Source organism: Myotis brandtii, unplaced genomic scaffold, assembly GCF_000412655.1.
Source record: "Myotis brandtii unplaced genomic scaffold, ASM41265v1 scaffold1042, whole genome shotgun sequence".
NCBI lineage: Eukaryota > Metazoa > Chordata > Mammalia > Chiroptera > Vespertilionidae > Myotis > Myotis brandtii.
The window spans coordinates 10,244-25,913 of NW_005353506.1; the positions used below are offsets into that span (position 1 = coordinate 10,244).

At 40.6% G+C, this 15,670-nt stretch overlaps 1 protein-coding gene across 1 annotated transcript in view; it reads right to left on the reverse strand.

Annotated features, from left to right (window-relative positions):
* LOC102243297 (cubilin) overlaps window positions 1-15,670 on the reverse strand; it is a gene marked incomplete at its 3' end in the record, with an annotated part of 182,298 nt that overhangs the window by 9,677 nt on the left and 156,951 nt on the right. Inside the window, exons 32-36 of the mRNA XM_005856727.2 lie at window positions 11,156-11,315; window positions 8,067-8,180; window positions 6,191-6,301; window positions 4,766-4,894; window positions 3,695-3,827 (exon numbers count right to left, since the gene is read on the reverse strand). Coding sequence (XP_005856789.1) covers window positions 3,695-3,827; window positions 4,766-4,894; window positions 6,191-6,301; window positions 8,067-8,180; window positions 11,156-11,315 — 647 coding nt within the window. The remainder of the gene's footprint in view (window positions 1-3,694; window positions 3,828-4,765; window positions 4,895-6,190; window positions 6,302-8,066; window positions 8,181-11,155; window positions 11,316-15,670) is intronic.

Below are 15,670 nucleotides of genomic sequence, written 5' to 3' on the forward strand. Positions count from 1 at the left end.
CACACACACATATATATACATATATATATATATTAAAATTATAAAATAAACATGGAAGTGAAACATAAAATTCAAAATACTGTGTGGGTTACCTATGTAATGAGAAAGTAAAGGAATGTAGATGGGGGACTTTGCTGCCCTATTACATTTTATTTATTTAAAATTAATTTTTAAAGAAAAATGTAATTTAATGGTTAAAGATAAAAGTAAAGTAAGTGAGTGGAAACTATCCTTTTTTCAGGAGTAATTGGAGGGAGTTTTTGCTGAGAAGAGGAAGCACAAATAAAGAGAAGAAAGAACGACTAGTAAGACTATAGAAAAGAAACTATTGAGAAGAAAAAAATTGTCTCAGTCATAGCAAAGTACTTCTCTACTGTGTGTGTCTTTCAGTCACTACCCAACATTGCAAGATTTCACAGGGTCATAAGCACAGTGCTCTCCTGGGGCTCTATCGCAGCTCCTGGATTAGGATGCTCTTAAGGCAGAGACAATGGCCTGGAAGCTCTGGTCACCGCAAGCCCCACCATGGGATGGATCAATGTATCTGGGACATCTCTGAGCATTCACTGCCAACCAGAGCACTAAGGCAGACTGACTGGTGAGCTCTGTTCTACCACCAGTTTCTCAAGCCAGATACCAGCATCCGTAGGTCTCTAGCCAGAGGAACAGGGAGTCTGTGGCTCTCATGATCCCATCAAAGTGGGTTACTACAGGATAAATCTTCTGGACCTGTGTTTCGGACACAGTTCTGACAGCCAGCTACGACTGACAGCTGAGGAGCAAAAGAAACCAGAAATACCCATATCAGGCTAGGCAAACTTTACTTTAGTCATGACCCTCATTGTCTTCCTTGACAACTTGATTTTTTACAATACAAAATTTAGGCCTACAATCATTTTTGGCAAGGAGCTATTCTGAATCCATCTTTAGGATGGTGGCCAAGTTTGGTGCTTGGCTTTATATTCCATAATAATATCAACACTGTAGAACATGCTAAAACTATTTTCTTTTGCTTCTCAGAAAAAAAAAGGATAAAGGGAGATCATTTTCTTCAGCAGGTGATTTACATGAAACCTTTCTACTCAAAGTGCGGTACGTGCTCCAGCAGCCTCAGCCTCACCCTAGAGCCTGTGTGAAATGAAGAATCAGAGCCCATCAACCAAGTGCATTGGCCTGTGGGTTTCAGCAAGGTCAGGATGCATATTAAAGTTTGGTCCATAGGTCCAGAAGATTATTAAGTGCAGGTTTTCTGTTTTAGTACCACACATTTTTATTAGAAGTGATGGTAAGATAATACTTACAAGGATCAAATTAAGCTTAGGTCAGTACATTTTAAAAGCAAATCTCCCTTCTTTCCAAACACTTTGGCTAAGATCTGTGAGTAAAACTGATGTGAAACAAAAATAGTACAATCACTGTTTCTCATTATCTCATTTTGATTCTTGAACCAAGATCAATCACTTTCTTTCTAAAAGCACTCTGAAGCATAAAATATATTTTTTGTTAATCCCTTTACAAAAAACTCCTTTTTAGTTTTTATTTCACCCTCGTCCTTTCTGTTGCAGAGCAACCATAATTTCTTCAATTTTTCTCCCTACTCAGTTTCACCGCAGTGTCCACAATCCAAACCCCATGGTTAGAACTTGATGTATGGCATATGCTCCTCATATGCTCCTCTCTTGCCCCAGAGGAACACGTCCAACCACCCATCTGGATGTAGTTTAGACCACGGCAGAAATAACTTGCAGGCCTTCCTCAGTATCATCCACATAAAGGGGAACATTGCATTCTACAGAATTTATTTAAAAAATAAAACTCAAGCGAGTAACAGGAAACAATAAAAATTAACGTCTTATGCATGAGAAAGGAAAAAGCTGGGCCATTAAAATTTGTCTATACAAAAATTAGAACTTTAGTGTTCCTTAAGCAGTAAAATAGATGCAATTTGCTTTTTGTGTCTATCTCCCACCTTCTAGGAGAGTCAAGTGTTGTCCAATTGAATTTAACTGTGAACTACCACCCAAGATACTTTAGAAATGACAACGTGAGAGAATTTAATGTTCATTGAACATCTGGGATGCATCAGCCTTGCGCTATACATTTTAAACTCGAGAACTTTCATCTCAACAGTGCCCCTATATGATTATCTGCTATAGATGAAATGCATCTCTTTAGGCTTTAAATAAATAGCTTCTTGACATTAACTTATTAGTAACTTACCAAGAAAGGGAATCTTATTGATTTTAAACAGTCCCAGTGCCTGGCCCGGTTCCTGGCACTATCAAATGTCAGATTGGTCAACAATGTAAATGTGGTATTGACAGAGAGGAAAAAGATGAAAAAAAAAATCCCTTTTATTTGGCAATTATGAGGCCTAATAAGCCACGTGAAGGACTTTGGACTTCATCATAAGGATAATGATCATGTTTTATTCACTATTACTAGCATAGGAGTAACATCTGCCCAATATGTGCCTAGCATATAGTAGGGGCTTAATAAATATTGAATAAAGGAATACATATATATATATATATCAGATACATACATATCTTCCCATAGAGAACTTTGCTTTTAGTAAAAACAAAAGCAAGCAAAAACCTCTTTCCCTTGTGGCAACTTAAACTTTCTTTGACTCTCAGGCGCTCGGGAGGGTGTCTTTGTTTTAACACAATGCCACTTGTCCCAGAGGAGGCCTGTCTGATTGATGGGCTGAAAGAAAGCAACTTGAGATGTTTGAACATGGTCCACAAATAAGATTGTTCTCTCATTTTTTTATCCATTCTTAATGCACAGAATGGCATGTCTAGGAGAAGCAGCAAGATTTTTGTTTTTTAATAAACAGGCCAAGCAAAACAATCCTCTTTCCTCAGCACTAACTTATATTCTCTTCAAAAACAGAATTAGCCACCCAACCAAAGCTTAACAATATACAATATAGTATTATAAATAACTTTTAATTAAAAACGTGAATTTAAATACTAGTCTTGTCATTCAATATTTGTTCAGCTTTCATTATGAGTGTGGCAGGTCACAGGCTCCTTTCTATGGATGATTAAAAAGCCCCACTTCACTTAGCATATGTTTTTCACTATCTACTTCTAGAAAAATTAAATTAAATTTAAACTGTTGTTTCATTTAATTTAAGACCACTCAGATCATTGAGGGACCCTATATTCATAAGTCTTGCAGTTCACTGAGGAACATGAGAGTGATTTTACAAGTAAACCACTAGTTGCAAAAAACGTCCCAAATATTCTTTGTAGGAGCAGAAGGAAAGGTGGATTCGGGTGGGGTAGGGGGTCATAAGGTGTGTGGGTAAGAAGGCTTAACTGAGATAGGATTTCTGCTGGAAGAGAGAATGTTAGTGATTCTCTGGCAGAATATAAATGTTCCTAATTTTTAAAAAAATGAAATTACTGTTCTCTAAAAATGAAGACTCCACAAATTAATGCTCAGGCATGTATTTCTGGTGATATTAGGCAGGACGCTAGGACCATTCTCAAGAGAACTGTAATGCTATTTATAACCCGAACTGTGACTAAACCAAAGGAACTTTGGAACAGAGTTCCTCAGGTTCCCACCGTGTTCTCGAACAGTTGCTTGGACACATGTGCTATTAGCTGTCCTCCCTTTTAGTAACAGCGCTTCCTTCCTGCAGATCCACTGAAACAATACTCCATAAAAAAGGATTTACATGAAAGACAGCTGGAGCCGGTTGCCAGGGGAACTGACAATGTTCCAGACACATTCCACATTCGAGGGATAAACTTCAGGGTAGCCAGGGCTGTCGAAGGTGCCTTCAGCCATGTGGAAGTCCCCACCACAAGCTGCAAGAAAGGAGAAAACAGTGAGTGCCCGGGCAAAGATCAAATGCAAGGCACACTAGATAAAGGAGGAGGAGCACCAGGGGAGCTGTTAACAGCATCTATTTCACACACACAAAAATCCAGGTCATATAAAATAAGAAAAAAATTCTGAAAACTAAAAGCCACGAGGTACATCCTTTGCTCAAAGCCTTCTCTCCCTGTGTACTATAACTTTGTGCAAAAAAGACTTGTTTTAATCCTACAACCACGCACTATTTCTGACCAGGATGATTTTCAACCCTGGCCTACAGTGGGGGCGGTGCTCCGCCCTTTCCCGCTCCAGCGAAGACTGAGCCACACACAAATCTCCTGAGGTTGGAAGGCTTTTAAATGCCGACAACAAGGCGCTGGCAGCTGACAAACAGCACTGACTAAGGGGCCCAGGACTAGTGGCTCCGCCTTCCTCTCATTCCCATGTGCCACCAACCATCAAGCCAGCAGTGACAGCACGCAGACCCTGCCTGAGCCCAACCTCGAGGCCAGGGAGACAGGAGAACAGCGGCTGTCCGTTCTTAAGAGATGCCCTCAGACACTGTAAATTACAGGCTGCCTTAACCAACTTGTCACCGAGGAGAACGTCAACACACTGACAAACAAGCCATCCAAGATCATTCCAGCCAACTCTCCTCACTCCCAGAGTTCCCTTTCTAAAAGCATTAGTCACAATAGCAAGGTGTGCACACACCCTACGCGTCGACAGGTGGGTGAATGGATAAAGTTGTGGAACAGAGTTCACTGCTGCCAGAATTGACAAGCGTGCTAACCGAATTTGGAAGATGTAAGGTTAGACACAGGAAACTAGCTTCCAACTGTAAAGGTAAAAGAGTCCCACCTAACAAACCTAGGAATTCAACCACCTTCTTGTTAACCTAGTAGTGCCACTTGTGGATGTGTCTTACCTGATGATGATGCGGCATATGTAGCATGGAAACCACCAAAACTCACGCTAGAGTCAGAGATGAACCTCAGTGTCAGAGCATTGCTGAAGGAAGTGATGGGATGGGGCATGGAGGTGCCACAATATCGGCCTAAATAATGACAAGGAGAATGAATGATAACAGGGCAAAGGCCATTATTTCTAGTAAACACAGATTTACTAGAATTACAAGAAACCAAAGCAAACAGAGGCAATCACTATTAGGAGAACCATCTAAGTCAGGTCAGTGTTTGGAACAATGCCTGAGAATTAAAAATAAACTACAAATAGAAACATAGGAGAGATGATTTATAAACATGATAAAGAACATTAGGGGAAGATGAGAACAATGCAGATGGCCTGGCTCCAAATGTAACTAATGTTAAGATCTCCAGCACAGTAATAAATGCACAAATAAATGCACCAGTGCTTAAAAGCAAAATATTATAGCCAAGAAAAGTGTGAATGCTAGAACCAGAAAAGCTGGATTTAACTCTGAGCTCTACCATTTACTAGTCACGTGACCTGGGCAAGTTTCTTAAGTTCTCTGTGCCTCAGTTTCCCCACTTGAACAAAGAGAATATCAATAAATAATGAAACCTCTATCATAAAGGTATGAGGATTAATTGAGGTACTATTTACTAAGTTCTCAAAATACTGCTCAGCACAAGGTGAGTTCTAGATGTGTTTGTTAAATAACATACCCTCATTCTTGGTCAAATGCTTAGAGATAAAAAGCATTACAATCAGAAGTGGGCGCAGAGCAGATCGTATTCACTGATTGCCTGCTATTGTCTCAGGCACTGTTCTGGGCACTGGGAATTTAGCCCAACAAAATCCGTTTCTGAGGACACTCATCTTCTACTTTACCCGGAGATGCTCAAATATAAGTAACTCAGAAAACATTTAAATAACTTGAGATTATTTTTTAGGACATTTTAGAACCTAGATAGCTGCAATATTTAGTCTTACTGGGTTGTCTTACAAACCCAATCCAGATTACTTATTTACTTATAATTATTTTTTTGCTTCCACTGAGGACAAAACCAGAAAAAAAAAAACATGCTTAATTTGAATATAAGAACTGTGGTTAAATATTAAGAAATTTCTCACAGAATGCTATTTAATGCCGGGGTAGAATGCATTTCACTACTATCTAAGTGTTTGCAACTTTTAAATTTAAAAAATGTATAAACTATTCATGTCCTTGAATATGACAAGCTGAGTTTCTTGAACCCCACACTGAATTCCAGTTTCTTATTCTCTAGTTATCTTTACTTGGCTTATGCTGCTCTTCATGTTTATTGGAAACATTCTGACCTTGAATGACAGCACACAGATATGCCAGAATATAAATGAAACCCAGCCAAGGCCACAGACAGAAATGAGAGCACTCCAGGCACGGTACCTCGGAGGGGCGCGTCATCATAGTTGCCATCCAAAATTTCTAAAAAGTCTTGTGTGCATGTTGTGCTGCTTTCAAGTCCAAAGTGAGTAAAGGAGAGGGTGATATGATTGACTGTAAGAAAAAGCGAAGTCTATTTAATAGCGTACTGGCGAACAAAACATACAGGGCGGGAAATTTTACCTCTGAGGATTCATGCGTGGGTTCTCCAGCGGGAAGCACTGAAATGGGCAGATCTGCCCAGGGGTTGAGGGGATGAAGAGGGAAAGTGACAAGTTCTCTGCTGACAGGTTTCCTTTGAAGAGCATCAATCCATGTTGTTGAAAACACCTAGAGAATCTGAAATGCCAGTAAGGAAGAGGACTCCTGGGTAGGTGTCCTCCATGCACCATGGGGAACAGCTTGTTGGAAAATGTCATCCTTACACATTTTTATATCAGCCCTAGCTATGTTCTTCTCCTAAGTACTTTTCTCAGTAGAATTGGTCCTTAAGTCCTGGTTCTTTACGTGCGATTGTAAATAAGACACATTCTTCTTCCTGGCAGCATATCCTACCTAGCACCGTCAGCTTCGCTGTCAGGCCAGGGCCCTGTGGTTCAGTCATTTAAAAAGAAAGCTTTGAATTACTTGCAGAACAGCAAGTGCCCGGGTATGTTTTCCTTTTGTCATTCTTCCAGGGTCCCTGTCTTCGGAATAGGATCTTCCCCTGATGCTGGCTTTGAACCAGTGAGATCTCATCTAAATGCATTACAACTCATCATAAAGTATCCTGAGGCGCAGAACTGCTGGCTCAAGGCAGGGGGCCTCTTTACCCAAGGCCCAGTTTCCGGAGGGCTGGCAACTTGCTTTGGGGCTCCAGGCTCCAGGCAGCCAGTGGCTAAGGATTACGTCACCAACCACCAAAGCCTATGCATGTCAGTAAAGATATCCATTTGTTAACTCTTGACATCCCGGGAAATGTGTTAGAGAATAGTTAAGCCAAACTCTTCATTTTTTTAGATTAGCTAATGGGGCCTCATTAGCTTAAGTGACTTCCCTGTTATCACCCAGGTCATTCATTGTACAGTGGAGTCGAGAGCTTAATGCCTTTCTCGCATTATGACTGAAATCATAAATTTTTCCTGAAAACCTCAAGGAATGGTAGAACTCATCTAAAACATGATTCATAATGGCCCCAGGGTCACCCGCTCTCAGGCCACTGCTTGAGTCCTGAAGGGTCTCCTCATTCTCTTTGTCTGTAATATGTGGTAAGGTTTTACCACCAGATTATTACCAGGTCAGAAAATAAGACTTCAGGATTCCAAAAATGAAATAATGTAAGTACTCATTAAGTGTTTCTTCCAGGCCTATGCTGGAATTTTTTTTTTTCTTAATGCAAGCACTGCAGGAAAGACCAGGTTTTATAATTAACGTACAATTTGATTAAAGAGCAATATGCTCATGGCATTGTATTTCCAAACTATGAATTATTAATTTTCCAGTCTATGGTTCTTATTTATTTATCCATCTGGCAACTGTTTTTGTGCATCTGCTACACTTAAGGCATAAGTGTCAAAAACTATTTACTTATTTATCAATTCATTTTGCTTACCCCCAATCTCACATGCCTGTCAATACAGTAAGGTTAGGGTTTTTCTTTTTCTTTGCTAGGCTCTGAAACTTAAAAACAAATTTTAAATTAAGAATAAAATATAAAATAACTTTTCTATCAAATTAGGAAATGTTTGTTCTTGTGCAGAGCAGGAATTGGGACTTCAGAAAAAAAGAGGAAGGCCATCAATTGTTATCTCGGAAGAGATAAGAACATTAGTCATGGACGGACTTTCCCACAGACACCATCCACCCTGCATTCCTTTCCTTCTTTGTTTTTGTTACTTACATGGGGGTTGAGCTTGAATTATCCAGCTGCAGTTCTGATTGTCTGGATACTTGGCAGGGAACAATGGAGAGGATATTGTATCAAAGGAGTCGGTGAGGATGTAGCCTCCACAGACTGAGGACACACAAACACACACACAGTCATGTACTCTGGATGTCCACTGGCTATGCACAACAATTATTTGATGAATGAAAACATAATTGATTTTCCCTCATTTCCGAAATTCAGGCCAAGGAAGTAATCTGCCGAGGAAGCTGCACATAAGCCATGAGAAAATGGCTTTTCACTGTACATTTATAACCATTTCCTTCAATTACAGGAAGTGGGGAGCCACACAGAACAGCAGATTAAATGGCTATGAATTGAATGAATCACTCAAACAAAACTCCGGCATTGATTCACTTACTCTGCCTACTCATAATGATAGGTATAGAAATAATCTTTTTATGGACACCTTTTTTTCTAGGAAAATCAATATGCAATTGAACAAGACTTCACAAGAATGGCTGTGGATTATCAGAGAAGTGCAAAACTCTGTGGGAATGAGAAGAGGGAGAGGCTGTTCCAGTGAGAGTGTGAGTGTCACGGGGGAGATAGTGGCTGGAGGAGGAATTGGGGGTGAGAAATGGGAATGAGGAGAGGGAGAGGCTGTTCCAGTGAGAGTGTGAGAGGAGTGTCACAGGGGAGATAGTGGCTGGAGGAGGAATTGGGGGTGAGAAAGGGTAGTTCTGGGGGAGGGCAGCCTGAGCAGAAACACAGAGGACAGTAAGGACGGGCATCTACACAGATTTGGCTGAAGTGTGGGGCCCTGGGGGGAGTTGGAGTTGACACTGAATAAAAGATCAGAGCAGGTTCCTGGGCTCTTGGGTAACGTCTGAAGGAGCTCGGGCTCCATTCCCTAGGGCCTAGGCAGTGCGGTGCTGGACAGATATTGTCACTTTCAAGGGCATGATCAGAATGAGGCTTTTGGGAGTTCACTTTGAAGGAAGATGGAGAAAGGATAGTGAGATTGAGGAGGCTGTTCTAATAGTCCAAGAGAAGATCCACTGGGGACTTTTTTTTTCACTCCGAAGCAAAGCAAAGTGATTAATTAAATGGGGAAAAATGTATTTATAAATTGTTCTTTCTTTGGAAGCACAGAGAATGGTTGATTTATTCAGTCTGTCTTGCTCCAAAGTGTACAGTGTGTCTTTGGGAGACCTCGATCCAGAAACCCTCCCTAGCCAGGGCTCTCTACTTTAGAATGCAAGCAAGCGCACTGAAACAGACAAGTGGCCAAGCAGACTAAACTTATTTGAAATGACAAAGGTCATCTGAATAAAATCAGAGGCCTACAGAAGCCAACTCACACCCCTTCTTGTTCTGGGTTCCCTCTCTGAGGGTAGGGTAAAGGATTGATCTCTAAGAATTACCAGATCAAAGGCAATGAATAGAAAGGTCAGAAGAACTGGAAAGTGGTGATTTAAGAACAAAAACAATGGAAAACAACACTGGCAGGTGGACAGTGGCAAGATTCAAGGGTTAAAATTTGACTTTACATTACAAGCAAGTTTATAGTTTACTAGGGGCCCGGTGTATGCAATTCATGCACGGGGGGAGGGGGGAGAGGGGGGAGAATGTGTCCCTCAGCCCAGCCTGCATCCTCTCACAATCCAGACCGCTGGCTCCTAACCACTCGCCTGCCTGCCTGATTGCCCCCTAACTGCTCCCCTGCCAGCCTGATCGCCCCCAACTGCCCTCCCCTGCCGCAACCTGCCTCCTTCGCCAGGACCCACCTCCTCTGCGCGAGGCAATGGAGACATCGGGACTGGCCTCCTCTGTGCTGCACAGAGCCGCGGAACCCCCAGGCCTCACTGCGCAGAGCAGCCACCAGGCCCTGCCTCCGCTGTGGGTGTGGCCATCTTGTGGCGGCCATCTTGTGATAATGTCATATGCAAGGGCAGGAGGACCACCTAGGCTTTTAATAGTATAGATAATTTATAGTGGCTTATCTCCTTTGGATATACAACCTTGGATAAATGTTAGGTAATTTATCTATGGACAAAAGAATTTGGATAGACACTTAGAAATCATATGTCTAGTATTAAAGCTACTTGTAGGTATTATTCTGAAAACTTGTCAGAGAGTTCCAGAGATCCAAAGGAAGATGGAACTAAGCTAGACAATGGTAAATTGAAAGGATCAATAAATGGAATAATTGCAAATCATAGTTCCTTGGTTCTATTTAAGTTGTTGCATATGAAGTAGAAAGCCAGGACCAATTTCTAAGGATTGGTCTCATTTTATCGTAGCACCAAGAGAGGCACTTAAGGAGAGATGGCCGGTGCCTCGGAGAGACCCACCCTGTACCTACCTTGCCTGAAGTGAGCTTGGAAGCCCCTGCTCTGTCTAGAAGGGCCAGACTGAAATCTCACAAAGAGGCTATTTCCTGAAGAGGTGATGGGGTTAGTCAGCTGCTGTCTTCCACAAGCACGGGCAAGGCGGGTAGTTGCGGAGCTTAAGCCATCATATGCCTACAAAGAAAGACAATGGGAAAATAATGGTTCAGAACTTCATACTTTCATCTAAAAGGCCTATGTTCCATGGACTATCTGCACATTGGTGAGATGGTAGAAAACAAAACATTTGCCAGATCGAATGCTTTACTCTGTTGTCGTGTGACACAGTTTCATGGGCATGTCTGAGTCTCCGGCCATTTCTTAGTATAGATAATTTATAGTGGCTTATCTCCTTTGGATATACAACCTTGGATAAATGTTAGGTAATTTATCTATGGACACAAGAATTTGTATAGACACTTAGAAATCATATCTCTAGTATTAAAGCTACTTGTAGGTATTATTCTGAAAACTTGTCGGAGAGTTCCAGAGATCCAAAGGAAGATGGCACCAAGCTAGACAATGGTAAATTGAAAGGATCAATAAATGGAATAATTGCAAATCATAGTTCCTTAGTTCTATTTAAGTTGTTGCATATGAAGTAGAAAGCCAGGACCAATTTCTAAGGATTGGTCTCATTTTATCGTAGCACCAAGAGAGGCACTTAAGGAGAGATGGCCGGTGCCTCGGAGAGACCCACCCTGTACCTACCTTGCCTGAAGTGAGCTTGGAAGCCCCTGCTCTGTCTAGAAGGGCCAGACTGAAATCTCACAAAGAGGCTATTTCCTGAAGAGGTGATGGGGTTAGTCAGCTGCTGTCTTCCACAAGCACGGGCAAGGCGGGTAGTTGCGGAGCTTAAGCCATCATATGCCTACAAAGAAAGACAATGGGAAAATAATGGTTCAGAACTTCATACTTTCATCTAAAAGGCCTATGTTCCATGGACTATCTGCACATTGGTGAGATGGTAGAAAACAAAACATTTGCCAGATCGAATGCTTTACTCTGTTGTCGTGTGACACAGTTTCATGGGCATGTCTGAGTCTCCGGCCATTTCTAGGGACATGCTAGTGATTTCAGTAAGAGAGTCTCTGCCAGAAGCACTATTAGATCCCTGGATGTCTTCATAAACACCATCGCTCTCACAGCCCTCCTTCCTCCTCTAACTCCAAGGCAGTCACATCATAGGCCATCCCCACAACATGTACTGAAAATGTTTGATGCAAGAATGAATTCAGGAGCAATCGATGAAAAACAATGATGAGTCACCATTACTTTTCAGAAACCCAACATTTGCTAGCACTTTTTGTTCTTCAGACGGTCATGGTTAAGAAGGAAGAGAAATGACAGAGTTCATCCAAATGATATAGTGATGTGAGTTTAATTTAGAAAATTACCTCAAAAATTAAGAAAATATATTGGGTTCTGTGTCCACTCAGTACTGTGCTGGAACTAGGTGACCTCCCATACTTACCAATGGAATAGAGTTTTCATTACATGCACTCAAAATTGCTGTATTGGTTTGTGAAATTGAAGTTGGCTCATTTCCTTGGAACTCTGTGTGAAATTTTTAATGTTCTTATGTGTAAACCAGTGGTAAATGAGTTCTTTTTCTTTGAGTGACAATAATAATAGCAACTATTCAGTAAGTGCTTACTATGTGCCAGGAACTGGACTCAGCCCTTCACGTACATTTATCCCATTTTCTCCTCCCAAGAATCCCTCCATCTAATGCACAAAGAGCCCAAATAATGTGGCCAAGTCACATGTTCCTGCGAGGGAGCAGGTCATGTGGAAACGGACAGCTAGATTCTAGAGCACAGAACTGAAACTCTCATTTTATCAAATGCAAGATACCAATTGAGTGGAATAGATGCATCAACTGGCCAACTATCAGAGTGGGATTAAAATATGAAATTAAAGTTCTGTTGTTTCACTCAAAAAATGTCATTTATATATAATAAGAAAATCTTAGGGAAAATTTTAAAGTTCATGGATTTAATACAAGGAAGGGATACATCAATGACTAAATATCTAGTCATGATTAAAATCAATGTTCTTTTTAGAGCATGAATATAATTGGGAGGTTATTCTCAGTTGAATTTATATAAGTATGTGAATCAAACATTTATAGAGTTTGTAACTTTCTCACAAGGGGGGGCTAAAGATTTTACAATAATGAATTTTAAATAAATGTGATTCTGACGCAGCAATTATTTTCTTTTTTAAAATTAATGGTCAAATTTTAAATCTATATATCCCACAAATAAACATTAAAACTGATTTTTATTCATTTAAAGATAGATTAAACTCTAGATTACATTTTCTTTTCTTTTTTAAAATATTTTTTTATTGGTATCAGGGAGAAGGGAGAGGGAGAGAGAGATAGATACATCAGTGATGAGAGCGAATCATTGATCGGCTGCCTCTTGTATACCCCCTACTGGGGGTTGAGCCCTCAACCCAGACATGTGCTCTGACCTGAAATCAAACCATGACCACCTGGTTCATAGGTCAATGCTCAACCACTGAGCCACACCAGCCGAGCTTACATTTTCTTAACCAATTCAAAATATACTTTCTAATCTAGTCTGATTGCTTTTTTTATTTTATTTTTTTAACATTTTGAACACCTTAAAAAATAATCAAAATAACGTATAACCATATTACAGAACCTCTTAGGACATTTACACTTAAACCTACTTTCCAATATTATCATCATTGGTTTAATTAAAGACTTTATTATTTCTATACTTGGTTTTCTACTTTCCTAAGGTGATAACTATAACAACCTAGGGTTTCAGTAATGTTATACTAATACTTGCTCTAGAGACTACCTTCTAGAATGTCCAGGGTTACAGGGTATGGGAAAGAATACCAATTGATTCTTGGTCAAGACTACTTGCTTCTCTTAAGGTGATTTGTTTGTTTGTTCATATAGAACAACATTTCTTAAATTCTAGTGGAACACTAAGGTTCTATGAAGTTTATAGACATCCCCAAGTAACAACAACACATCATTCAGGGTATTTTTACAAATCCACGGACTTAAAAAACAAGATTCTTCTAGTCTCCTTTATTCCTCCCTAAAGTCAGAGCTCTAGTGAGTGAATGGATATTGTTCCTAAACTCTCTTTTTTTCTCTGAATGATTGCAATCCTCTTAAGGAAAAAAAAAGAGTAACGTAGAAAGTTAAAGCTGGAAACTTCAGAAAGTCACATGAAGGAGGCAGTGCCTGCAATCCTTTGAGAAGGCACATCTTCCAGGGGGTCTCCACGTTTTCCAGCCCCCACCCCAACCTCAGAGACCTTGGATTTGTAAGACCTCTGCTGAAATTCATATGGCTGAAGCATTGCCTCATAAGGAATGGATCCAAAGTAGAAAGATCCCAAATTTCCCCAAATCAAAAGTATATACCAATGGCATTCTAAACATGATTCACACTGTAGAACTTTCACATTCTAACTTAGTCCTCAACACCATGTGATTTTAAAAAAATGATTAAAGTGAGACTTAACAAGTGTGCTAGCTATTAAGTACTGTCTTATCCAATGGGAACTAGTGACAATGGAAGCTCATGACAATGGGAGCTAGTGACAATGGGAGCCTATGACAATGGGAGCTAGTGACAATGGGAGCTAGTGACAATGGGAGCCTATGACAATGGGAGCTAGTGACAATGGGAGCTAGTGACAATGGGAGCTAGTGACAATGGGAGCTAGTGACAATGGGAGCTAGTGACAATGGGAGCTAGTGACAATGGGAGCTAGTGACAATGGGAGCTAGTGACAATGGGAGCTAGTGACAATGGGAGCTAGTGACAATGGGAGCTAGTGACAATGGGAGCTAGTGACAATGGGAGCTAGTGACAATGGGAGCTAGTGACAATGGGAGCTAGTGACAATGGGAGCTAGTGACAATGGGAGCTAGTGACAATGGGAGCTAGTGACAATGGGAGCTAGTGACAATGGGAGCTAGTGACAATGGGAGCTAGTGACAATGGGAGCTAGTGACAATGGGAGCTAGTGACAATGGGAGCTAGTGACAATGGGAGCTAGTGACAATGGGAGCTAGTGACAATGGGAGCTAGTGACAATGGGAGCTAGTGACAATGGGAGCTAGTGACAATGGGAGCTAGTGACAATGGGAGCTAGTGACAATGGGAGCTAGTGACAATGGGAGCTAGTGACAATGGGAGCTTGTGACAATGGGAGATAGTGACAATGGAAGCTTGTGACAATGGGAGCTAGTGACAATGGAAGCTTGTGACAATGGGAGATAGTGACAATGGGAGCTGGTGCAATGGAAGCTGGTGCAATGGAGACTAGTGACAATGGAGGCTAGTGACAATGGGAGATAGTGATCCAAGAGTCAGGAACTTAATTCTTTCTCCAATTTCTACATTATATCATGTTACTCCTCTTTAAAATGCTTTTTAGGCCCTAGCTGGTTTGGCTCAGTGGGTAGAGTGTTGGCCTGCAGACTGAAGGTCCCAAGTTCGATTCTGATCAAGGGCGCGTACCTCTGTTGCAGGCTCCTCCCCAGCCTGGGCCCTGGTTGGGTGTGTGCAGGAGGCAACCAATTGATGCATTTCTCTCACATCAATATTTCTCTCTGTCTTTCCGTCTCTCGTCCACTCTCTAAAATTCAATGGAAAAATATCCTTGGGTGAGGATTTAAAATAATAATAATAAAATGCTTTTTAGAATTAATAAGTTATATGTACCTAATTGTTATTATATAAAAGTATAATACCTCAGGTTATCAAGGAGACAGTTGATTTTTTTAAGTAGTTTAGAATAGCAATTCTTTTATTTAAGAGTGTTGTTACACTTGTAATATCAAATCAGCTTAACTTTTAATTTTAAAATTGTAAGGAAAAATGCAAGGAAGAAAATATAGGAAACTTGTTCCTATTTATTTAAAATTCTAAGGTCATGAAAATTATCAATATGCATTTTTCCTTACTTCCAATTAGTGCCCCAGAAAAAGCTAGCAAATTATACTGCTATTAGCTACACGTGTAGTCATATAACTTATAGATGTAGAATTTTTATTGAAGTCTACTGCTGAGAGTTTTCTAGACCTGGGAATTGATTTTTCTGATCTGATGTTAGTAAAATAAAGTTGAATCCACCAAAGAAAAAGTAGCTAGTATTCCTGGGAGTTAACACTACAGGGGCTCTGAAAACAGGCAGATCTAGTCAAGTGGTAATCTAATTTTAA